At 44.2% G+C, this 25360-nt stretch overlaps 1 protein-coding gene across 1 annotated transcript in view; it reads right to left on the reverse strand.

The window, feature by feature from the left end:
- Nucleotides 1-25360, reverse strand: part of LOC125240238 (GTPase-activating protein CdGAPr) — a 70729-nt gene that overhangs the window by 38880 nt on the left and 6489 nt on the right. The window contains exons 2-7 of the mRNA XM_048148068.1: nt 22378-22475; nt 20572-20648; nt 19497-19597; nt 17576-17711; nt 16485-16641; nt 15421-15599 (exon numbers count right to left, since the gene is read on the reverse strand). Coding sequence (XP_048004025.1) covers nt 15421-15599; nt 16485-16641; nt 17576-17711; nt 19497-19597; nt 20572-20648; nt 22378-22475 — 748 coding nt within the window. The remainder of the gene's footprint in view (nt 1-15420; nt 15600-16484; nt 16642-17575; nt 17712-19496; nt 19598-20571; nt 20649-22377; nt 22476-25360) is intronic.

A 25360-nucleotide genomic window follows, 5' to 3' on the forward strand; every position in this document is an offset into this window, starting at 1 on the left:
TTATTTATTAAATTTCATTCGATAAATCGTTATAATTTACAATCTGCCAGAACATCTAATGTCACACGAACGAAACGCAGATCCTAGCATTGTCTGTGGTACTAGGAAAAAAAATTGACAATCGTTTTTCACGGACATAAACAAATTCTTTTCTTGTTTGGTTTAATTACATGTTTTTAGACATTGCATTGAATACATATAAGTAATTTACTGTGTGTTTGTTTAAAAAAGTGATTGCCAGCAAAAACTATGGATTCATCGGAGGAATCCGATATTACTGAAGATCCGCTAGTTGCAACGCCGCCGGAATTATTAAACGCGGCCCAAATCCTTCAAGAAAATCTATTTCCAGCTAAATCTAAGGAAAAGTACATCGCGAGTTATGAGAACTTTATGAAATGGAGGGCCGACAAAAACGCCACATCACTTTCAGAAACAATTCTATTGGCATATTTCGGCGAACTTGCCGATAAGTACAAAGCCAGTTCATTATGGGCCATATATTCCATGTTAAAAAGCACTTTGAAAGTGAAAAATAACGTAAATATTGATCAGTATTTAAAACTAAAGGCTTTTTTGAAAAGAAAGAACGAGGGCTACGTCCCGAAAAAGTCGAAAATACTAACAGGTGTAAATATTGAAAACTTTATAAATGAAGCTCCTGACGAGATCTATTTAGCTACAAAGGTAATTTTAATTTGTATAATAGATCATAAAATTTATGTTAGGTGCAAAAAATGTTAAAGGTTAGACAGACAGAACAGATTTTTCTGTGATTGCTGGATGTTTTACACTAATTCATTTTTTTTTACTAATTAATTTATAGCTTGAGTTTATTCTATAACCATAGATTTAGAATTATTAAACTAGATTGTTTAGTTAGGTCAAAAAGTGTGTCCACATGAGAGGTAATTGTTTGGGCTGGTGTCCCTCTCGCACTTGCTGACAATGTCAACATTATTCAGTGACGTCATCACTGTCATAAATTGGGGATACCAGTCAATTTTCAAAGTTACTACTAAATCTACTAACACCCAATTGAAAGTATTTTTTAATTATACAAATCTTTGATTTACTGGCATCAAAATAATCACATTATAATTATTTTCAAATTTTTTGAAATATATCGAAACCCTAGTTTGAATATAACACTAAAATAATATAAGAAGTTATAAAATCAGGTAATATACAGATAAAAATACTACTACTATGGGAACCTCATTAACACTGGCAACACGTGCGAGAAGGACACAAGCCCACACAATGCCCTCTCATGTGGACCGTTTTCGCTAGTCTAATACGATCGACTTTCTGTTTCAGTAATAAGGTTCAATTTCGTATGGCAAAAAATGTGATTGAGCTGTCCCCTGTAAAGGTCTTTGTCTATAACATAGTTTGAATTTACAGCACTATCTTTAAACTATGTTTGGTTTGTTACAGGTTGCACTTATATTTGGAATTACTGGTTGTTATTTTGGAGGGAAAAGGGGTGCCGAGAAATGAGACACGGCCAGTTCACGTATCGGTATATTTCGACTGACGATGACAGTTGCCGGGCACAGCCGGCTGGCGGGGAGATCTCATCTACCCGATATCTTAAACCTAACATCCCTCCACCAATAGTTTCAAACAAAACTAGAAGAACTTAAACTAGAAAAATTGTCTATAATCCACCAGGTTCCGTGTGCGTTTGGTCTTTCCCGGGGCCGCGCTTTGTGCCGCGGGTTCGCAGGGTATTACCGTCTCCGATGTCGATGATGGCGGTGTGCGGACCTCGACAGATTCGCTCGTGCCCGGGGCCTGTGGTTCTTGGCAATCGGGCCATTCCTCTACATCTGTCGTAGTAGTTGTCTCTGGTATCGTTGCCTGAGCGGGTTGATTACCGAGTTCCGACGCGGCCGCTGATAGAGGAGGTACAATAGGTCCAGCTGGCACTGGAGAAGCAAGAGGTGCTTGCGGTATTACAGAGACCGGAGCTACGGCTGGTACCGCTGACGCTTGTGGAATACTTGTTGGGGTAGTTTCCATGACTATAGCTGGCACGTGGTCGGAGGCCATGGGTTTTTTCCCTTGTTGGGCAACATCAGGGTTTTCCGGTTGCGGTTGCCCTATCGCATCTTCTTCCCCCTTATACTTGTAGATTTGATTTTTATGTCTTTTTATTAAACGGTCCGATTGCTCACAATGAACTAAAAATGTCGATCTTCCTAATTGTTTTTTCACTGACGCTTTAGACCAAAACGCTTTCTGTCCCTGGTACACTTTCACTATAACTACGTCATTTGGCTTGAAATCAATGTTCTTACTGCCACGGTAGTGCTGCATCTGCGAACACTGATTTTTACGAACGGTTTCATACAATGCTGCATCGGATGAATCCCGAGGTAATGGATTCATTAAGTCTAATCTACATCGCAGGTTCCTACCAAATAAAACCTCCGCCGGTGATCGGTTCGTGGATGAATGTTTAGAATTTCGATACTGAAATAAAAATTCGTGTATTTTCATTTTTAAATCCTTTTTTTGGACACCACTAAGAAGAATAGCTTTGAAAGCTTTCTTGAAAATCTTCACGTAGCTTTCAGCCTGGCCGTTGCTCGCCGGATTGTATGGAGGAATCGTGACATGAGAAATACCATTAGTTTTACAAAATGCTGCGAATTCTGTTGACGTGAAGGATGTGCCATTATCCGTGCAAATAGTGTTTATTAATCCAAACCTAGACATCAACTCGCATAAACAACCTATGACAACTCCCGAGCCGAAGCCGTTGCTAACGTCAAAGACCTCAACCCATTTGGAATAAGCATCGACGGCTATTAAAAACATACTATTATTAATAGGACCTGCAAAATCAAGATGAACTCGATAAAAAAAATCAGGTGGGAATTCCCAAGGCGTGAGCGGCGCGCGGCGGGGCGCGGGGCGCAGCTGCGTGCACACTGCGCACGCGGCGGCCGCGCGCTCCACGCACGCGCTTTGCCCGGGCCACCAGAATCGATCGCGCGCTGCCGCTTTCATTTTAGCTACCCCTAAATGGCCTCGATGCAAATCCGTTATAACTTGGCTTATAAGGGACTGTGGAACTACTAACTTAGCGCCCCTCATTAAACAGCCGTTTTCTACCGAAAGTTCCACCCTACAGTCAAAATAAGGTTTAATCTCTTTATCTGTTATCTTACTTGGCCATCCGTTTAAAACATAACCTACTACGCGAGACAAAACAGTGTCTGTTTCTATAGCACGGCGCACATCACAAACAGAAACGGGCGGCGAACCGGTTTCCGCTACGAAATGCATATAGGAGGCACGATCTGCTGGTGGCGGTGGCGCGACCGCCTGGCCACTTCGCTCGGGTTGCAATGATGACGTCACTGCCATGGAGCGGCTAAGAAAATCGGCCGTGTTATGCGCACTACTAACGTATTCGATAGTGTAATTGTACGCGGCCAAGAACAGGGCATACCGCTGAAGTCTATTAGCAGTTACTTCTGGTATCCCTTTTTGGGGATTAAAAATTGATAAAAGGGGCTTATGATCTGTTCTCAAAATAAAGGGTGTTGCTCGGCCATACAAATATTGGTGGTATTTTGTGATACCGAAAACGATTGCAGTAGCCTCTTTTTCAATTTGACTATACCTTTTTTCCGCGACGTTTAAACTTCTAGACATAAAGGACACGGGTTGCTCAACTCCATTATCCCCTATCTGTGATAAAATCGCCCCAAGACCGAAGGGTGACGCATCTACTGTCAGAATGATTCGTGCATCAGGGTTAAAATGCGCGAGCGTGTTATCTGCCGCCAACGCATTTTTAATAGCGACAAATGCGTCCTCTTGCTGCTGGAGCCACTGCCATCTAGCATTTTTTTTGTAAAAGCTCATGTAATGGATGCAAAATAGCAGATGCGTTTTTTATGAATCCCCTGTAGTAGTTCACCAACCCTAAAAACGATTTTAATTCAGTGACATTACTCGGTTGTTTTGCACTCAAGATTGCTTTTACTTTTTCTGGGGACTTATGTAATCCGTGCCTATCAATTATATAACCTAAGTAAGATACGGAATCCTGAAAAAAACTACATTTTTCTTTTTTAGGACTAGACCTGCATTTTCAAGGCGCCTAAATACTTCTCGTAATCTTGTAACGTGCTCCTCCTTCGTTTTGCCCGTTATCAAAATGTCATCAAGGAATTGGAGAACGCCATCTATTCCTGAAAGTATTTTCTCTAGAGTGCGCTGAAAAATAGACGGAGCACTCGCCAGTCCAAAAATTAGCCGCTTATACATGTATAACCCTTTGTGTGTATTGATACAGGTCATGGGTTGCGAGTCGGGGTGCAATTTAATTTGGTTATAGGCCCCCGATAAATCCAGCTTTGTGAATTGCTGACCACCGTGAAGTTTAGAAAATAACTCGTCAATCCGTGGCAAGGGATACTTTTCTATAATCAGCTGTTTGTTAAGAGTTGCCGAATAGTCCGCGCATAACCGAATACTACCGTCCGGCTTCAATACGGGTACAATGGGGCTCGCGAAATCAGAAGAGGTTGCGGGCTCAATTATACCTAACTCTAATAACCGGTTCAATTCTAATTCAAGCTTTGGTCGAATTGCAAACGGCACGGATCTAGCCTTTGTGAATATCGGAATCGCATCTGGTTTTAAATGTAATTTTACTTCCACATTTTTGCAACAACCTAATTTGTCTGAAAATAAATGCGAGTAGTTTGATAACATTTTACCGCACTCATCCCAGTTACACGCATTTATCTTTGAAGTGACCTCTAAATGGAATTTTAAAATGAAGTCCCTCCCTACCAATGGAGGTCCTCCATCTGTAACCACATGTACTTCTATAAGCTCGGTCTGATTTAAGTAAACAAATGGTAGTGTCATTACTCCAGCCAACCCGATAATACCGTTATTATAACTACGGAGTATTTTATTACTTTTGCGTAAAGGATGTTTTGAAAAATAATTAAAATACACGGATTCATTAATTGCCGTCACTGCAGAACCCGTATCTAATTCGCATGTTAAAGGGACATTATCCACGACTACCGACACCAACATTGGCTCACCTTGGTTAGTACGAATATTATATTATTTGTGCCGTTTGTATATCCGAGGTCTTATATAGAGAGTACGTCGTAGACGTCGCATCGGACCGATAGATGGCGCCATCGTTCGTTGTAAGTCGCTCCGGCGTCACACCGCCGCGATGTTGGTAGTCCCGTTTTCCCCACCTGCAACATAAGGCTCCTACGCGCCCCGACCCGCCACCAGCCACCCTCATTGTTTCGTCGAACGCCGAAGTGACCGGTTGTCGCGTATTCTGTTCGAACATTTTTACAGCATGGTGTCTCGAAATTAATCTTTTAGTTTCTATTTCCTTGTTACTCCTGGTCAAACCAGAGTTATTCGTGTTTTTATTTAAAAAGTGGCTTATAACGTTTCGGAATTATGAAATATTTCAATTTTCACCGTCAATTCTTTCTTCCCTTTTAATTTACGCTCGTTCGTCTTGAATAATGAGATATATTATGCCTCGCTAGCGATCATTATTCGTCTTTCGGGGTTCTCACGATAGAAATGAACGAGCGGTGCTTTATGATTCTACCCACTTTTTTGTAAGAAAGTTCCATGCTGCAAAAATCGTTACCGTTAATCAGTTTTCTTTTTAAACTATTCGCATTTCCGAGACTAAAGTAGGAAGTGTTATCCGCGTATTAAAAGTTTCGCGCGAGAATATAAGCGGTAACGTAGGTAAGTTGCTCCGCCGGGGACCACGTGCTCCGGGGACCACGTGCTTCGCGACCGCGGGCTGCGCGACCTGCGGGCTGCGGCGGCGGCGGCGGCGGGCGCGGTGGAGGAATACCGCGCTCCAAGGAGGTTTGAATTTCTCCGACGAATGGGTGAGCAGATTCATATTATTTTAGAAAGAACATGTTCGGTTTCCGATTCGGTGCGGAGGCCCCAAGCCACGTGTCGGCGCCGGAACTTACTGTAGCGCTGCGATAGCGCCACTGACCGCGGCAGTGTTGTCCGCCGCGTCGGCGCCGCCGAAGTTGCGTAGAAGTTGCCTCCTCGTTAACGATGGCCATCTCTGCGGTGCCGCCGAACAACGTTGTGGCCGCCACATAGGCGTCGCGTGCGACGCTGTAAGTATGTCTGCTGCTGCCCCGACGCGAGCGCCGCGCCGTTAGTGATCTGTCGTCAATATGCAGGCTACCAGCGCGGCCACCTTCTGCCCCGCCACAACGCCGCGAGCCTGCTGAAGCTGTCCACCAATATCGCTGGCCGCCACGCTTATGCTGGCGCCTCGATGGTGATGCAGAGCGTTCGTCTGCCGTGACAACGCCGCGATCCTGCTGAAGCTGTCCACCAGTATCGCTGGCCGCCACGCTTATGCTGGCGCCTCGATGGTGATGCAGAGCGTGCGTCTGCCTTGACAACGCCGAGAGCCTGCTGAAGCTGTCCACCAATATCGCTGGCCGCCACGCTTATGCTGGCGCCTCGATGGTGATGCAGAGCGTTCGTCTGCCATGACAACGCCGCGATCCTGCTGAAGCTGTCCACCAGTATCGCTGGCCGCCACGCTTATGCTGGCGCCTCGATGGTGATGCAGAGCGTGCGTCTGCCTTGACAACGCCGCGAGCCTGCTGAAGCTGTCCACCAATATCGCTGGCCGCCACGCTTATGCTGGCGCCTCGATGGTGATGCAGAGCGTTCGTCTGCCGTGACAACGCCGCGATCCTGCTGACTGTCCACCAGTATCGCTGGCCGCCACGGTTATGCTGGCGCCTCGATGGTACTGCAGAGCGTGCGTCAGCCCTGACAACGCCGCGATCCTGCTGTAGCTGTCCACCAGTATCGCTGGCCGCCACGCTTATGCTGGCGCCTCGATGGTGATGCAGCGAGCTCATCTGCCGTGACAACGCCGCGATCCTGCTGAAGCTGTCCACCAGTATCGCTGGCCGCCACGCTTATGCTGGCGCCTCGATGGTGACGCAGCGCGCTCATCTGCCGTGAAAACGCCGCGACCCTGCTGAAGCTGACCACCAGTATCGCTGGCCGCCACGCTTATGCTGGCGCCTCGATGGTGATGCACAGCGTTCGTCTGCCGTGACAAGCCTCAGTGGTGATGCGGAGCGTAATACTGTTAACCGCTGCACAGGCGTCGCAATCCTTCTGCTGCGTCTGCCGTGACATCGCCGCAAGCTACTTGAAGTTTTCCACCGGTGTCGTCGGCCGACACGCTGATGCTGGCGCCTTGATGTCGCCTCGATCGCACGAGGTAAGATTGCAGACGCGGCGACCTTCATCGCGCCACCGAGCGCAATACTGCGGCTGCCGCGAAGGCGTCGCTAATTTTCCTGCCGCGTCTGCCGTGACGACGCCGCGAACTCTGTTGATGCTGTTCACCGATGTAGCTAACTGTCATGCTGGCGCCGGTGCCTCCCGCGCTGACGGCGGCGACTTCGAGAGGGCCACCGAGCACGATACTGCGTGACGCGACAGGGGCATCGAAGACGCCTTTCGAGCTGACGACGGCCGTCTCAATCTCACCGCCGAACGTAACATCGTCTGCTGCAGTGACAAGCTGGTAAGATTGCTGATGTGGTCCCTTGGTACTGCTAGCCGCCACGCTGATAACGCCCGTCGCGCCTAAGATGTCACGCTCACCGCGAGCACTGTCTTCCCCTACAATGGTGCCACGACCATATCCGGGCTCCGTCTGCTACGGTATCGTTGCAGACTCTGTTGCTGACCAGGCTGATACTGCCCTCCAATGTGACGCCGGGCGCCGCTATCAGCTGACATCCCGTACACTATGGTATCCACTCTTCTCTTTCCAGTTCCCGTGAAGTACTTCGACAGTATTTACACTCTATTTTGACCAATGACTCCTCCGTCGCCGAAGTGAGAACAGATAAATTCTAAAGATGCTACGTCCTAACGTGGCTTGGCCACCCATAGTTGAACGAGGTAAGACGTCAATAACCGGACGAGGAGCCGCACTGCTGCGAGGGTGTCCTGACGATGTTCGCGAGCTATCTAATCGGAGAGGCGCCTCGCGAGACGACCCTGTGATTCCTGTACGTCGCTCATTGTGTAGGTCAAAGACATCGTAAAGGTTTGCGGAATTTAAAAAAAAAAAACTCTTTCAGAATGTCCAGATCTGAATTCGAGCCAGCGTGCTGCATCCTGAGCGTGCGTCTGTTTACCGGGCGGACACCAAAACCGATCGGTAATCTGGCCGCGGGGTTCCAAGTACACGACGATTTCCCGGAGGCTTGTGGCGCCCCCTGTCCATTCGAGAGATTAACTTATTCGCCGAGCCTCTAATAAACAAATTGGGAAAAATAAACCCGCTTCGCCTTAGTGAACTTGAGATTCCAGCTCAAAGCGAAAGGGGCCAGGAACTCAGGAGGACTTCAGTAGTTATCATCTGGCTCGACTATACTGAATTAATATAGTGCTTGATTCGATCGTAGAACCTGATTTCATCAATTTCACAACTTTCGTAGTCTACAGAGGGAGGTTGGTTTCCAGCATTACCTCGTACAGCTGCCGATAGCTGTAGGCCAATCGCTCCTGTTTTGCTTGCATTTGCAGCCCGATAAGACCTTCAATAATCGTAACATTGTACGAAGTAAAGCTCTTCCGATGGAAAATAATCTTCAACAGGCGGTGGCGCTGGCGACTGAAGTGACATGCAGCCGGATTAAGGTTCGCATAGCACTATATGCTATGCACAGTTCGGTTGTATGTTATGTTATGCTGTACGATGGCAGGACTACATCTCTTCTGTTACGAGTAACTACGACAGTAACTGCTGACTCCAACAGACTGTCGTACGAGGTCAGTATGCACCCCCTGGGAGCAAAGTAAGTGACCTTCGGTGACCTCGCCTTCTTCTGCTTCGCCCGTCATCGTACCTCTTCGTCTGCGAGAGCCCTGCATTACGCCGTACAACGGTACGTATTAAGCCTCCGCCACACATAAAGCGCATTCCGCTTCGCTAACGCTACGCTATCAGCGCGCTGTATGCGCGCGCATTCCGCTCGCGTCCCGCGCGCGTTGCGCTCGCAATCCGCGCTCGTTAGTTCCCGCTAGTGCCCACTGGGCGCAACGCCAGCGTTTGTGCGGTGCACCGCCATTATTGCGCTCCGCCTACGCTCTCAAAGCGCGCATGTGTGGCGGTGTTTTAATTCACCCCTTGACCTGCTACCACGACGTGTTCAGCAACCACCAGCGATGCGACACGGACGTCACCTCTCAGTCTACACTGTCGACCTTCATTGCACGAAGTAGAAATCCGTCGCATCGGGTTTTGGATTAGGTAATGGATTACCCTAAGAGTCAATGACTGACTTGAAGAAATCGACTGATACCTCCGTCCAGTGTAGTAGCAATCGACAGCGCTCGTACTTTTCATCTTCTAGGCTAGTTTTACCGAGCGATCAGTATCCTCAAATGCCCTCACTAAAAAGAGTTCAGAGTTCAGGAGTCTCGCTTGTAACCGCGCTCGCTTGACGCGAAATAGTCTGATCGAAAATACCAGTATCGTAACAAATAGCCCTCGGGCGCGTGAGTGATGACCTTTTTCCGTGTTTGATATGGACGTAAGACGTTGGACTTTAAATAGTCATATCAAAGCTAATATTGATTTAGATAATTTTTACGAAGGGTTGACAAAAGCAGTATCAATTACGTTACCCTGCTACAGTACAGATAGTTACACTACTTTTACAGTTAATTTCCACACTTTGTGTCTGAAATTGGGTTTATAATAACCTGATAAAATAACGTGTCTGTTAATAATAAAAGTGTATCTAAGGTTTTTGTATCTTGTTCAAGTCAGCCTCGCCTACAATGTATAATAATGTCATTTCTCTAACTATTCGCTGACTAAAGCTAAACGTCATCACGAAAATCTCTTTAGGCGTTTCTGGCACCGAGATATTCGCGGATCGAAGGCGATTTCGACTGATACATCTGTCAAATCGGTTCAACAACCGATTCACTTATTCTTCTATGCTATGCCAATAGGGCTACCAAAGGCTTGCGCGCCAGCTGACTCGCCACCAGGAGATAATAAACAGGTCTCTATATAAGACCTCGGATATACAAACGGCACAAATAATATAAAAATTTTACCTTCCAATAAAATTGTTATTATTTTGCCTGGTATATCCGAGGTCTGAGTGATGCCTTCCTGGTAGGCTTAATATACCGTCGGCACTTCTCCTCAACAATGAGGGTGGCTGGTGGCGGGTCGGGGCGCGTAGGAGCCTTATGTTGCAGGTGGGGAAAACGGGACTACCAACATCGCGGCGGTGTGACGCCGGAGCGACTTACAACGAACGATGGCGCCATCTATCGGTCCGATGCGACGTCTACGACGTACTCTCTATATAAGACCTCGGATATACCAGGCAAAATAATAACAATTTTATTGGAAGGTAAAATTTTTATATATTAATTGCTCACCCTCATCGGCCTCATCCGTGCAACATTGTAGGAAATGATGGTTAGATGGCCCATTTTTCGCGTTGCAAACGCGCATCAAATGGCCTTTAATACCGCACAACTTGCAAGACGCATTCTTAAATCTACACTTTTTTCCATCATGGTTAAAGTATCCACACACTGAACACTGTACTCCCTTATGGTCCCGCGAGTTGCTCGCCTGCGGAACCCCGTTATGTCGGTGCGCGGCGGCGGCGGCGTGCTGCGGCGGGCCGGCCGCCCGCGCCGACACCTTGTGCACGTCCGCTGTGACGCGCGCCGACGCCTGCTGCGCTCCTTCTCTAGCGCAGCGGATGCTTTCCGCTAACTGCAACGCCTTCGCTAACGTGAGATCCTCCAAAGGTTCTCTAAACAGCCGGTCCCGCTCCGGGCCTCCAGACATGCCCAGCACGAACCGATCTCGCAGCGAATCTTCTAAACTCGCAGCCACGAAATTGCAATGCAATGATAACCCCCGCACTCGCGCCGCCCAGTCCGCTAACGACTCGCCCGACGATTGCACAGCACTATAAAATTTATAACGTTCCGCGAACCCGCACTGCCCGGTTTTAAAATGGCCGTCGAGCAAGCCCGTTAACGTAACAAACTCGACCGATCCCAATTCGGTTGGAAGCGCGAGATTTTTTACGAGTCGATACGTCGGCTCCGCTAGACTACTTAACAAAATAGCACGACGTTTTGCACCCGATTTGTCCGTGTTTTCATTAATGTCATTTGCTATAAACCATTGTTCAAGGCGGCCCTTATATAATAACCACTCCTGTTCTTCATGATTGAACACACTCAAAAATCCGACTGACACCTTTGCCATGATTGAGAATATTGTTTTACAACCAAACACACGCGCAGTTCGTTAAATCGTCGCCACTGTTATTTTGGAGGGAAAAGGGGTGCCGAGAAATGAGACACGGCCAGTTCACGTATCGGTATATTTCGACTGACGATGACAGTTGCCGGGCACAGCCGGCTGGCGGGGAGATCTCATCTACCCGATATCTTAAACCTAACACTGGTGCACTAAGGGGCCAAGAACTTTGTGATATCACTGTTGATGACGTTAAAAACCAAGGAGAAATTATACTAGTGAATATTCGAAACACCAAAAATAGGGTCCCAAGATCTTTTGTAATTTCAGGAAACTACTGTACAAGGGTAAAAAAATATCAATCTTTACGATCCCCGAAATCAACCAGCAACCGCTTTTTTCAACAATTCAGAAATGGAAAATGTATTGCCCAAGTAATTGGCAAAAATAAACTGGGGAGCATGCCAAAAGAAATTGCCCATTACCTCAATCTACACGATGCATCCTTGTACACAGGTCACTCTTTTCGCCGCACTTCTGCGACATTACTAGCCGATTCTGGAGTCAATATTGAAACCCTCAAGCGACATGGAGGGTGGAAGTCATCTACTGTTGCAGAGGGCTATATTGATGATTCCATCACTAATAAAATAGATGTTAGCAACAAAATTAAACAATCAATACAGTTAAGTCATAATATAATGCCGGAGCCTGTCAAACCAATAGCATCTACTTCAGCTGCACCTATACAGAATGCTGGCATATCCAAGGTCTGAAAATCTCAAACCGTCTAAATATAGTAGTACCAGAGCCTGTAGCACCAATAGCTTCTTGTTCATCTGCCCCTATACAGAATATGCCAGCGCAAGTTAAGCAAGATCCAAGAATTTCAAACCGTCAAAACATAGTACTCGTACCAAAGCCTGTAACACCAATAGCAACCTGTTCATCTGCTCCCATACAGAAAATTTCAGCAACTGCAAAGCAAGATCAGAGAATCTCAGACAACCAAAATATTATACTGGAACCTGCTCTATCTCAAAACCAGCTCCTATCACAGACAATAGACCTGGATCAAGTACCACCACCGGACCAAGACATAGAACATCAAGCAACACAAAATATAACTAATTCAATTCAAACTTTTAAATACCCAGAAGAAAACATGACTTTTAATTTTTCAAACAACAGTAATTGTACAATTACATTGAATTTTAATAAATAATTTTTTTCCTCATGATTTTTTTTCGTGTGTTTTTTTCTCAAATGTGATGAAAAACATTGTGTGTAACTCAGGAGGTAAGGATATTATTTACTCGTGTCTATAATTCACTCCAGCCTACGGCTGTCGTGAATTATCCTGACACTCGTAAATAATGACCCCCTTATCTCCCTTGTTGCACAATGTACTAATTTTTGCGTTGTAGTTTCCTCGCTATAGTGAGCGGAAAAGTTTTGTGTTACACTCGGGTGCAATAGTACATTACATCAGAGGCCGGGAAAATGAGGATTTCCGGCCAAGTGGGTATATACGGCCGAGCGAGCGTGCGAGCAAGGCCGGATAGGGATACGAGGCCGGGAATCCGTTTTCACGCCGAGGCATGTATAGTGCTTTTCTCAAACATACAATGAAATAAAAAAAAACCGGCCAAGTGCGAGTCGGGCTCGCGCACAAAGGGTTCCGTAGCAGCAAATATAATAAACCAATAACTTAACCAAAATTACAGTTAAATCAACCTATCTCAAAAACTATAAGAGATACTTTGATCAAACCAAAAATCGTTGAAAGAGTTAATTAGCATGCATCACCTCTATTTTTTTTAGAATTTTATACCCCGTAGTTATAAAAATAGAGGGGGGGGACATACTTTTTACGACTTTGAGAGCTGATATCTCAAAAACCGTTCACTTTAAGAAAAATGTTTTTTAGAAAACTTTATATCATTTTAAAAGACCTTTCCATTGATACCCCACACGGGTATGTACATCGAAAAAAAAAATTTTCATCCCTCAGTTACATGTATGGGGGCCCCACCCCCAATTCTTTTTTTTTACTATTTAGTGTCATAATTTTGTAGCGGTTCATACAACACATATTCCCATCAAATTTCATCACTGTAGTACTTATAGTTTCCGAGTAAATCGGCTGTGACAGACGGACAGACGGACAGACGGACAGACGGACAGACGGACAGACGGACATGACGAAACTATAAGGGTTCCGTTTTTGCCATTTTGGCTACGGAACCCTAAAAATGCTCTAAAGGACAATATTTTATAAAAAAACCGGCCAAGAGCGTGTCGGGCCACGCTCAGTGTAGGGTTCCGTAGTTTTTCGTATTTTTCTCAAAAACTACTGAACCTATCAAGTTCAAAACAATTTTCCTAGAAAGTCTTTACAAAGTTGTACTTTGGTGATTTTTTTCATATTTTTTAAACATATGGTTCAAAAGTTAGAGGGGGGGGCGCACTTTTTTTTCCTTTAAGAGCGATTATTTCCGAAACTATTAATATTTTATAAAAAATGATTTTAGTAAACCCTTATTCATTTTTAAATACCTATCCAACAATATATCACACGTTGGGGTTGGAATGAAAAAAATATCAGCCCCCACTTTGCATGTAGGGGGTACCCTAATAAAACATTTTTTCCCATTTTTTATTTTTGCACTTTGTTGGCGTGATTGATATACATATTGGTACCAAATTTCAGCTTTCTAGTGCTTACGGTTACTGAGATTATCCGCGGACGGACGGACGGACGGACGGACGGACGGACGGACAGACAGACATGGCGAAACTATAAGGGTTCCTAGTTGACTACGGAACCCTAAAAAAATTTACTTTGCAGGCCTAGGCCTAAAAAATAATATTAAATCCCTTTACAGTCCTCTCGAGTTGTTGCGCCCAAAAAGCGATACTTCCCAGCCCATTTTAAGGAACGTAAAGACAATATTTCATTGCATGTTTGAGAAAATGTATTTTACTTCTCGTGTGTTAAAAAACTCGCAAGTTCAAGATTCTATTCTCGAACCACTCGCTTCGCTCGTGGTTCAACTATAGAATCCTTTCGCTTACTAGTTTTTCAATTCCACACTCGGCGTTAAAATACAATTTTGCCCCCTTGTATAACAAATAACTATTTAAGAATTGCCATGCCCTTATACGGGGCTCATGTATGAAATTTTTATTGTATAAGACCCAATGTACTACATGAAAGCAAATAAATTACTTGATTACTTGATTACTAAATGGTCAGGACAGATATCCCGGCAAGTTTACTACGGCCAAGCGAAGCGAGGCACGCAACTGATTTGAAAAGGGTTTCATAAACTGTTGTGTTGTTACATCACTTATGTGTTTACTCTGCACAAGGGGAGTGTACAAGTTTCTAATGGGGTGGCAACGCGCATGTGACACTCTTTGAGTTACGGTGACCGCTTTCCATCAGGATCTGTTTGCCACTGACGTAGTATAAAAAAAAATGTGACCACCTGGCGATCTAGCACAACTAGCACATTCGCCCGCGAGTCGGGTTCTTAGCCATGTTTCATTGAAAATCCGTCCACTAAATATGTCGAGGTTTTTTTCAAAATTTTGCATGGTTTAACTTTATTATCCATCTGCCAAGCGAGCAGTCTGGCTAAAGTCGACTAAGATAGGTCAGGGTTTTTTTGTTTCGGGCATCTTGCAGCTGTTCATTACTGTCCAGACGGTGCCTGGCTGATGTGATAAGGCTGGTGTTGTTGATTATCCTAGGGCACCCCGTAGGTGCATAATATCCACAAGATCCTTCCACGCCTTTCTATTTTTAACCCCCGACGCAAAAACGACGGGGTGTTATAAGTTTGACGTGTCTGTCTGTCTGTCTGTTTGTCTGTCTGTGTGTGTGTCTGTCTGTGGCACCGTAGCTCCCGAACGGGTAAACCGATTTCGATTTATTTTTTTTGTTTGAAAGCTGAGTTAGCCGGGAGTGTTCTTAGCCATGTTTCATGAAAATCGGTCCACTATGTCGCGGTCGGGGGTTTTTTCAAAATTTTAATTTTGTGGTTAGGTTATGGTTATGTATGGTTTACCTTTATTATCCATTTGCAGCCAGTTCAACACAGGCCCGCAGTTGATGGAGTCATCTGCTATGATGGACAGGTGGTGCATGTAATCCGCTATGAGACTCCGGTACTCTGTCTCGTCCTGGGAGCTGTTGATCTTCTCGGTCAGATTGGGCAGGCCGGAGACTTTGCGGTCGTATATGCATCTGGAAATTATGAAGTAACTTGTATTAGTAATATTAGTATGTCAGTTGATTCTGTTTTTAGGGTTCCGTGCCAAAAAGGTACGGATCGGATAATGTGAAAACGGACTAAGGGTTCCTGTTGTACCTTTTTGGCACGGAACCCTAAAAACAGAATCAACTGACATACTAATATTACTAACCATAACGCACCATAAGTGCGCACCATAAGTGCGACTCAGTCCGTCTGTCACTTTACTAAATATCTCGAGAACTACTAATGCTATAAACTTGAAATTTTGAATAGTTGTGAACATTGTGAAGTAGAATGTTCTAGAAAGTATAATTTAATTTGTAGTAAACGAGCAGGCAGATCGCATGGTAAGCTGTTAAACAGAATGATATAGGTTATCTCAGTATATGCAAATTTATGGTCTCAGTATATGCAAGTTTATGGCATTAGCAATTTCTCCGATTTTTAACCCCCGACGCAAAAACGACGGGGTGTTATAAGTTTGACGTGTCTGTCTGTCTGTCTGACTGTTTGTCTGTCTGTCTGTGTGTGTGTCTGTCTGTGGCATCGTAGCTCCCGAACTGATGAACCAATTTCGATTTAGTTTTTTTTTTGTCTGAAAGCTGAGTAAGTCGGTAGTGTTCTTAGCCATGTTTCATGAAAATCGGTCCACTATGTCGCGGTCGGGGGTTAAAAAAATTTCAAATTTTAATTTTGTGGTTAGGATATACATGCAGTATATTAGCAATTTGTCAGATATTATATAACAGTCCGTCGAGGCGAAGTCGAAACATACAAACGGATGATCTCAAGGGTTTTTTATTTCGTGACCTAGGAGTGTACATAGTGGAGGCCTTGTCCGGACACGTGCGTATACACTAGTCACTACAGCTGACCTGTGCAGCATGTCGTCCAGCTGCCGGCAGTGGTCCGCGTTCCTGGCCAGCGTCCACTCGCGCACGTCGCTCGCCTCCGACCAGGAGCAGTGCAGCGCGCGGGTGGACGACTTGTCTCGCCAGGACACGTGCGAACGGACCTTCAGGGATATCCAGCCTGGAACGAGATGGAAATTCATATTTTAATTTATAGAATAGAATAAACATTTATTAGTGAACACAGGCAAGACAAAATACACAAGACGGAAAGGAATGAAGTGCCACGAAATGGCCTCACCTCAGCGTGTTGCTGGTGACTTCCAGCGCTGATCTTCTGATGAGACCATCAAGTGAGAAATTAGTTATGAAAGACTAGCTTTTGCCGGCGGCCTCGCTCGCGTTAGAAAGAGACAAAAAGTAGCGTATGTCACTCTCCATCCCTTAAACTATCTCTACTTAAAAAGATAAAGACGATAAACGACGACGGACAAACAAACAGATACACAACCTTTCCCATTTATAATATTAGTATGGATTTTTTAAAACTAACGCTGTACAAATACGGCCTGCCATCAGGGCTACCAGAAGGGCTGTTTCGTGTGAAATAAAGATCTATCTTTATACTAGACTTTTTTATTGGAATTTCAAAGCTACTAGTGACATGTAAAAAACCCCTCTTGCCTCTATACTGAGGCCGCCGAAACAGACCCGATCACTGTTGAAATGTGCACATTCTTGAACTTACATCTTGGAACGTCAGGGGTCAGTTGTAACAACTTGATAGTCAATCCCTACTACGATTCACATAAATATAATAAATAAATATTGGGGACACCTTACACAGATCAACTTAGTCCCAAACTAAGCAAAGCTTGTACTATGGGTGCTATATATAGGTACGATATACATACTTAAATAGATAAATACATACTTATATACATAGAAAACATCCATGACTCAGGAACAAATATTTGTGCTCATCACACAAATAAATGCCCTTACCGGGATTCGAGCCCAGGACCGCGCCTTTGCAGGCAGGGTCACCACCGACTGAACCAGAGCGGTCGTCAGTGTCAGGTCACATGTTTCATATTATTGTTGTAACAACTTACCCTCCCCTTGCGGTGAGTCCGCGGGTTCTTGCGCCGGCCCCAGCTCTATGCTGAGTCCGCCGAGGCAGACCCGCTCGTAGTGGAAATGTGCGCATTCTTCTAGCTTGGGGAAGCGGCAGGAGGCAGGCGATGGCGGCTGAAATATGAAATTAACTATGTATTCCGTATGTAATTTAATTCATTCAGGACCAGGGGACCGATTTTTGAATTTCGAACGCACGAATTCGCAATTCGAGAGTCTTTTTAGGGTTCCGTAGTCGACTAGGAACCCTTATAGTTTCGCCATGTCTGTCTGTCCGTCCGTCCGTCCGCGGATAATCTCAGTAACCGTTAGCACTAGAAAGCTGAAATTTGGTACCAATATGTATATCAATCACGCGAACAAAGTGCAAAAATAAAAAATGGAAAAAAATGTTTTATTAGGGTACCCCCCCCCCCCTACATGTAAAGTGGGGGCTGATATTTTTTTTCATTCCAACCCCAACGTGTGATATATTGTTGGATAGGTATTTAAAAATGAATAAGGGTTTACTAAGATCGTTTTTTGATAATATTAATATTTTCGGAAATAATTGCTCCTAAAGGAAAAAAAGTGCGTCCCCCCCCCCCTCTAACTTTTGAACCATAAGTTTAAAAATATGAAAAAAATCACAAAAGTAGAACATTATAAAGACTTTCTAGGAAAATTGTTTTGAACTTGATAGGTCCAGTAGTTTTTGAGAAAAATACGGAAAACTACGGAACCCTACACTGAGCGTGGCCCGACACGCTCCTGGCCGGTTTTTTTTAAACGACCATATGCAATTTTCAATAAAGAACGGCTAGTAATTTAAAATCGTGGTAATGATCACTCGTTTTCGATTCTGTTAGTAGAATTTAAATCGTTTGTAGTGGAGATATTAATGAACGAAATTCACGAATACGAATGGTCGACATTCAAAAATCTGCTCCGCCTGCTCATTTCTCAAAACTGAAAGTTACAAGTCTCTTTCCAACTTCATAGTAGACATTGACTACCACTTGTAACTTGTAGCTTCGAGAAATGGGACTTGGCAAGAGTTCCGCGCAAAGAGTGTAGCCGATAACATGCATAATTCCGTATGTCAAAGAGGATCGAATATTATAGAGAGTTACTGTCAAAGTAAAATGTGTAATCAACTAATCACAGTACATAGACTACCATCTCTTGACACAGGCTTAAAACTTTTGAACCTCAGTTTTGACAATTTGGCCCATATTTTTAGCTTGATATATGTTAAAATGTCAAATATTAATATTAGCGCCATCTAGCTGAGCGTAGCCCAAAGGTGTAATGCCATCTAGGCCACCGTACCTTTTTCTGTATGGTACTGAGGTACATTTTTTTCTTAGACTTGATCTGTCTATTCGGAGTTATATATGTCTTTGCGTATGTTAATAACCTAACCACAAAATTTTGATTTTGAAAAAAACCCCGACATAGTACTGGTCCGATTTCCATCAAACATGGCTAAGAACAATCCCGACTAATTCAACTGTCAAAGAAAGAGAAACGAAATCAAAATTTGTTCTTCAGTTCGGGAGCTACGATGCTACAGAGAGACACACACACAGACAGACAGACACACACGTCAAACTTATAATACCCCGTCGTTTATGCATCGGGTGCTAAAAACCAAGAGCACCCAAGATAAAACCCAACTAAGAAATCCCATTTGTACTGTTTTTGTTGCAAAAGTTATCCATAACCATCCAAAGGGGTAACGCCATAAGTATTATGGGTACTTTTGCACCAGAAACGATAAGGAGCGGGGTTTAATAGTTAGTTTATTTGTAAATATTTATTTTAAGTTACCTTTTAGTCAAAGAATGATCTTGTAAATATAAAATAAATATAAAATATACAAAAAATTTGTACTGTTTATATACGTAGAATACGTACCGTGTCGACATCCGGAAAGCCATTACCAGAGGGCGCTGACTGACTCATGGCGGCCGCCCCGGACACGGGGGTCAGCGACAACGCCGTCAGCGATATCGACCCTGGAAAAAGAAAATTAAATAAGTAATAATAACGCTTTCGATTCGTAGAGGTTAACGATGTTCATAACTATTCCTTTCATATCATAACAATAGCATAAGTAGTCTTAGTTAGGAATTAGGAATATGGCAAACGGACAGAGAGATTCCATTTGCGCCTTTTTGGTACGGAACCCTAAAACCTACATGAAGATTCTTTTGGAGAAATTAAAGTTTTGCGAGCGGAATTTTCTGGCCCTATTGTATTTCAGAGCTATAACAATCTTGCAAACGCTGTGCTGATAGCTTTACCACGTCTGTTTATATGAACGTGGCTGAAAAACCTTCATAGATATATGAAGGTTTTAACAATCGATTGTCATTTCAATAGTCATATGTAATTGCTGTTCTAAATACCCGCGAGAAATCAAGGCGATCGCTAGCATGAGTATAAAATAAAATCGGACATATGGACAAGGGCCTGACGAAAAAGCTCCAAGAATTCGTCAACAAGTCCCTGAGGTCGATCTTTCGCGTTTTCTGGCCAAACACTATCCGAAATCAAGACCTGTGGACCTTTGCACCTCTGGGTTGCCTTATGGCGCAATTTCATTAGTCGATAGGGCCCGCATGCGGGGTGCGAGAGATTTCTGGAACGCACAGGGCCCGCATTCGGGGAAACGTTTTCATTGGTCGATAGGGACCGCATTCGGGGTGCGAGAGATTTCTAGAACGCATGCCACAGGAACCGCATCCGGGGAAATTAAATAGTAATAGTAACTTTCATTGGTTGTTATCTCACCTGCGGGGACTCCCCGTATGCTGTATACCGAACGAGTTATCGACTAATGAAAATGCGCCATTAGGATTACAACAGGCGGTCTAGCACAACATGCGCTTTCGCCCGCGAGTGCATACTTGAAGTCGCGCATGATGTATGTACTCGCGCGCGACAACGCAAGTTGTGCTAAACCGCCAGGTATGGACAAGTGTCTCACCCGGCGTCTCTCTCTTGCAATCCACATCGTTGGAGGCGCGCGTAGAGCTCCGGGACTCCGAACTGAACCGCACCGACCTGAAATTACATCGACGTAAAATATTAGCCAACTTTACTTACAACTGACCAATTGACCATAGTATTTAAATGATGCTTTAATAGTAATTTTTAGTTATGTCCATTGTCACAAAGCGCTGGTGGCCTAGCGGTAAGAGCGTGCGACTTTCGATCCGGAGGTCGCGGGTTCGAACCCGGCTTCGTACCAATGAGTTTTTCTGAACTTATGTGCGAAATGTCATTTGATATTTATTTGCCAGTCGCTTTTCGGTGAAGGAAAACATCGTGAGGAAACCAGACTAATTCCAATAAGGCCTAGTTACCCTTCGGGTTGGAAGGTCAGATGGCAGTCGCTTTCGTAAAAACTAGTGCCTACGCCAAATCTTGGGAGTGCCGTGGCAAATTCCGGGATAACGCAAGGAAGATGAGTTATGTCCATTGTCATCAAACTACTTAAGACCATTTCTTATCGAGTTTAGGGCTAAAGGCACAGAGAACCTCCTATAGAGTGGCAGTCTTGTATATTTGGTTCGCGATACGAGTCACCAGTGTTTGGGGTGCGAGGAGCGGGCGGGGAATGTGTTAAGCGCGCTGTGATTGGCCGTTTCAAGGACGGCGGGCAGTCGCGCCAGATGAAAAGGGACAGAAGTATGACTGTCCCTCTACTGACGCGTAAGTGGCCAATGTAAGTTGACCTATGCCGGCTCTGAATAAATTATAAATATGACTTATTTGTGGAATGTAATGCCGTCTGTTTTTAAATTTGAGCTTCTTGTTACCTTTCCACACCATTTCACACTACAGGTGGACATCTTTAAGGCATCAAAATACCCTTTTCCAATTTTTTTGTGCGAAAAACACGCGCTGCTTTCGGGTCTGTTACTTGGTCGATACTGATCGGGCACGGCGAGCGCCCGCGCTTATATCAGTGCAAATACTAGGAAGGCTGGCCACCGCGAGTCGTCTTGTAATAGATGTCTATAGGGGTTGGTCTGTGGCTAAAGGTTTCGCCGCATTGCATCGGGACGCAAGCGCGTTGTAAACTGTAAGACACATCGCAATCTCTCGATGAGACGCGTGAAACCCACACCAAAATATTCTGCTTAAACACTCTGCTCGTAGTCTCTTTGCCAGGACTACCCCATTACGGATGTATGTAATGGGGTAGCTCACGGGTAGCTCACGCTACCGTGTGAAGAATCTTTCACAGTCAATAACTGACGAGCGAGGATACAGATCTTAAACAAGGCTCACAATAATGAGCGGTGTAAGACAGACATAGCATTCACAGGGCTAAGATATCTCTGATTATGTCTCCGCGAATGGCTGGCTATCACTCTGTGAGCCGGTAATAGGTAAACGATGGTCTTGAAACATTTGCGAGCTTTTAGAATTGCCCCAATCGTGCTACACACGAGGCAACCCAGCAGGGCTGTTGGTACAAATCTAGGGAGTTAGGAATTGTTCGCGCTCCTGTCGACCTGCCGCAGGCCCAATCGAGGAAATTGCTCCTTAGGAATCCTTTAGAATCCCCAATCGTGCTAGACACGAGGCAACCCAGCAGGGCTGTTGGTACAAATCTATGGAGCAAGGAACTGGTCGCGCTCCTGTCGGCCTGCCGCAGGCCCAATCTAGGAAATTGCTCCTGTTTGCCTACACACATGGCAATTAAGGAGGCAATTAAGGGTCATCCCATCAGTCTAATACCCTAGATTGCTCCTGCGGCAGGTGTGTGAGTAGCCGGTTTTACCTGTGGAAGCCAGAGCAGTGCGCCTCCGGTTTGTCTGGCTCAGCGAACGCTCGCGCCGCCAGCGACTGGCAAGACATCACGGAGCCGTGAGGGGAGCCCTGGAAACAAAAGAACACACTATTTTTAGTACATACTTGTATTCACATCTGTATTAAGATTTAGGCAGAGCACATGAAACTGCTCCAGTTCCATTGCCTTAGCAATTAAGGGGTTGAAAGAAGATAATCATTGCAGTGACAGGTTGTTAGGCTCTCGCTTACGCCCACAGTCGACTATTTAGTCATCTTTAATATCCCTAAAACCAAGATGGCCCGGCGTATAAAAATAGGTGTTACGTTTTCATAGAAGAACGTTCGTGACCACTTGAGCCGCCTAAGATTGTCGCGTGCCGAGAGCACTCGAGATAAGACTCGTTAAACGATCATAAACGCGCATTTCCACTCCTACACTTATCTCAGCGTTTCAGATAAAAGTCAGAGATATGGCCGTGATGACTGACAGAAAATACTACCTTTAAGTGCGTCTAATAAACCTGACAAGAACATCTGAACTACGCTTATTTGAACCTGCCATAAAAGTTACTTTGACAGCGACTGCCGTAACACATACAGTTTCCATTAAATTTATGGGCAACTTTAGTCATTTATGGCGTTGAAATGTTTAAAAGACATCGCTTATGAAGTATCGTGAACTCAAAGGAGACGTCTCAGCACCTATGTTAATCTCCACGTCTCTACACCAGAGTCCGGTCACACCATGCACCTACCGTCACACTTCAAGCCCTAAATGATGATTTAGTGTTAGATGAATAATCATACAGATAATTGTAATTGCTTATCATTAGGCGATTGGCCAGTTTGCTTGCCTGATAGCATTAAACTCATAAAACAGGCAGAGTTGCCGCATAATTACTCGTAATCTACAGAACTGCATAGTCTACGTCCTCTGTCTTAGGTAATTAGTTGCACTTCGTGTTCAATATTACACATTTTATAAGCAATAAATAGCTCTTGGCTTACACTACTCGTAATTACAATGATCGACCCTCCTTTATAGTTTTACAACTACATTGCGCATAAACAACGATTTATGACGTATTCCCAGTTCGGGCTGCATCCAACTCTCTTCCTGCATTTTACAACTGTAATAAAAGTCGGAAAGCAGGTCAGTTGTCTATTTCATGTCTCGTAAAGATGCTACAAAATTGCGGAGGGACGGACTGGCGCCTTAAGAATGTATGCGATATGTACAGCGCATCAGACATATACGCTTGTATTATTGAATTCTTTTGAGATCAGAGTGGACAATTTGGTCTGGGCGGTTAAACTAAAATATTCACTTTACTAAGTAGGTATGATAAAGTTCAGTTCAACTATAATATAGGATTGTTTAAGACAAAGTGGATGGACTGTGTGAGAGATGATATGAAACGAAAGCAAGTTAATGATGAGATGAATCGGGTGAGAGAGATGTATGAAAGAGGAAGACATGCTGCTCTGACTCCAAGTGACTGGGATAAGAGCTCGCGAATAATGCAAGTTTCAATGCTATCGTTGTGAGGACTTCACACATTTAAAGCGCGATTTGACGCGGCGTCTTCAAAATTTTCTTAAGGTGCTCATTGATACTTGAACATTCACTGGAGAACATTGAGCATTCGACGTTTTTATGCAGATATTGTGATTTGTTCTACAAATGCTAGTACAATCTTCATTGCAAGTGAAAATTCAAGGGCTTTACTGTAATTGATTTTGTAATTTCATCTACTGAGGTATTTTAGGTGCTGACAGCTAAGTAGTCATTAATCAAACGACGTTATGTCTACCACGTCTCACGGATGTACTCAGCCAGTTTAATTTCTATTCCGCCTTAGAATTAGTCCGTAATTATTATGAGGCACGCGTCACCCCGCGGCGCATGAATCATGCATTGTTGAATTAATTGTTTACCAGATGTTTATTTTACTATTGATACTCAGGCATTTTACGCACTCTCTGCACACGGTAGATTACTATACTACTATAGATTCAATCTCGTCGTTCGGAAGTTGATGAGATAATATCATTTTTGGCACAAGCTTTTATAGCCGAGCCGACTGTACCTTTCTTTCAACAGTCATCTACTATACTCTCCGAGACGTTTCTAAAAACCCCTTACTCGATGGGATATGACGTTTCATGACAGAGTTTCTATGAAACCTTTCTGCTCCATCATCAGATCAGCTCTATGACACCATAATATTGCATTGTCACGTGATTTACATAATGTGTGCAAAGTTTCAGCTCAATCGGAAAACGTTTTGACGAACACTACAATACTAACAAGGCAAGTTGAATAAAAGCTTGTAAAAAGATACGATGAATACTGATTTGGTATTACTTGGATCTCAAATTATCTCCAAACCATATTAGAGTCTGTTCAAATGTATGGAATCCATCTACGACGCATCTCTTTCCAAACCGACTTTATCCTACATATTAAGATTTAGGATTATGAAAATTATTTGCACATACTTGATGTACCATTACAGAATGTAATTTACAAGCATTCTGCATGTTGGCTTTATGTCCACTGAATACCTACTGATTCAGAAACAATTTTAAAGAACTAAATAGTACTCTCACATAAACTGTATTCTGATGGCATATGAAGTCAAGTGGTTCAAGCGTAAAGGGACAACCAAAACACATTAAGGTAGCTCTTGTATATTTAGAGTACTTATTAGTAAAGATGTGGGATATGCGAGTACAATTTCTTGGGTTGGAACATGGCTAAATAACTAACTAGTTTGGCTCAGTGATCCAAAGTTAATCTTGGCCTTCGAAATGAGAGATCCCAGCCCCACCTATCCCGATCCTGTGCAGCCTCTTGCCAGTCACTGACTAGAAGCGGACGCAGATCCGCCACTACACAATCCTACCAGCGATACCTGGGTCGACCCGCCGAACGGCCACCAGCCGGTCGACCCAAGAACGCTCCCTTA

Source organism: Leguminivora glycinivorella, chromosome 27 (genome assembly GCF_023078275.1).
Source record: "Leguminivora glycinivorella isolate SPB_JAAS2020 chromosome 27, LegGlyc_1.1, whole genome shotgun sequence".
NCBI lineage: Eukaryota > Metazoa > Arthropoda > Insecta > Lepidoptera > Tortricidae > Leguminivora > Leguminivora glycinivorella.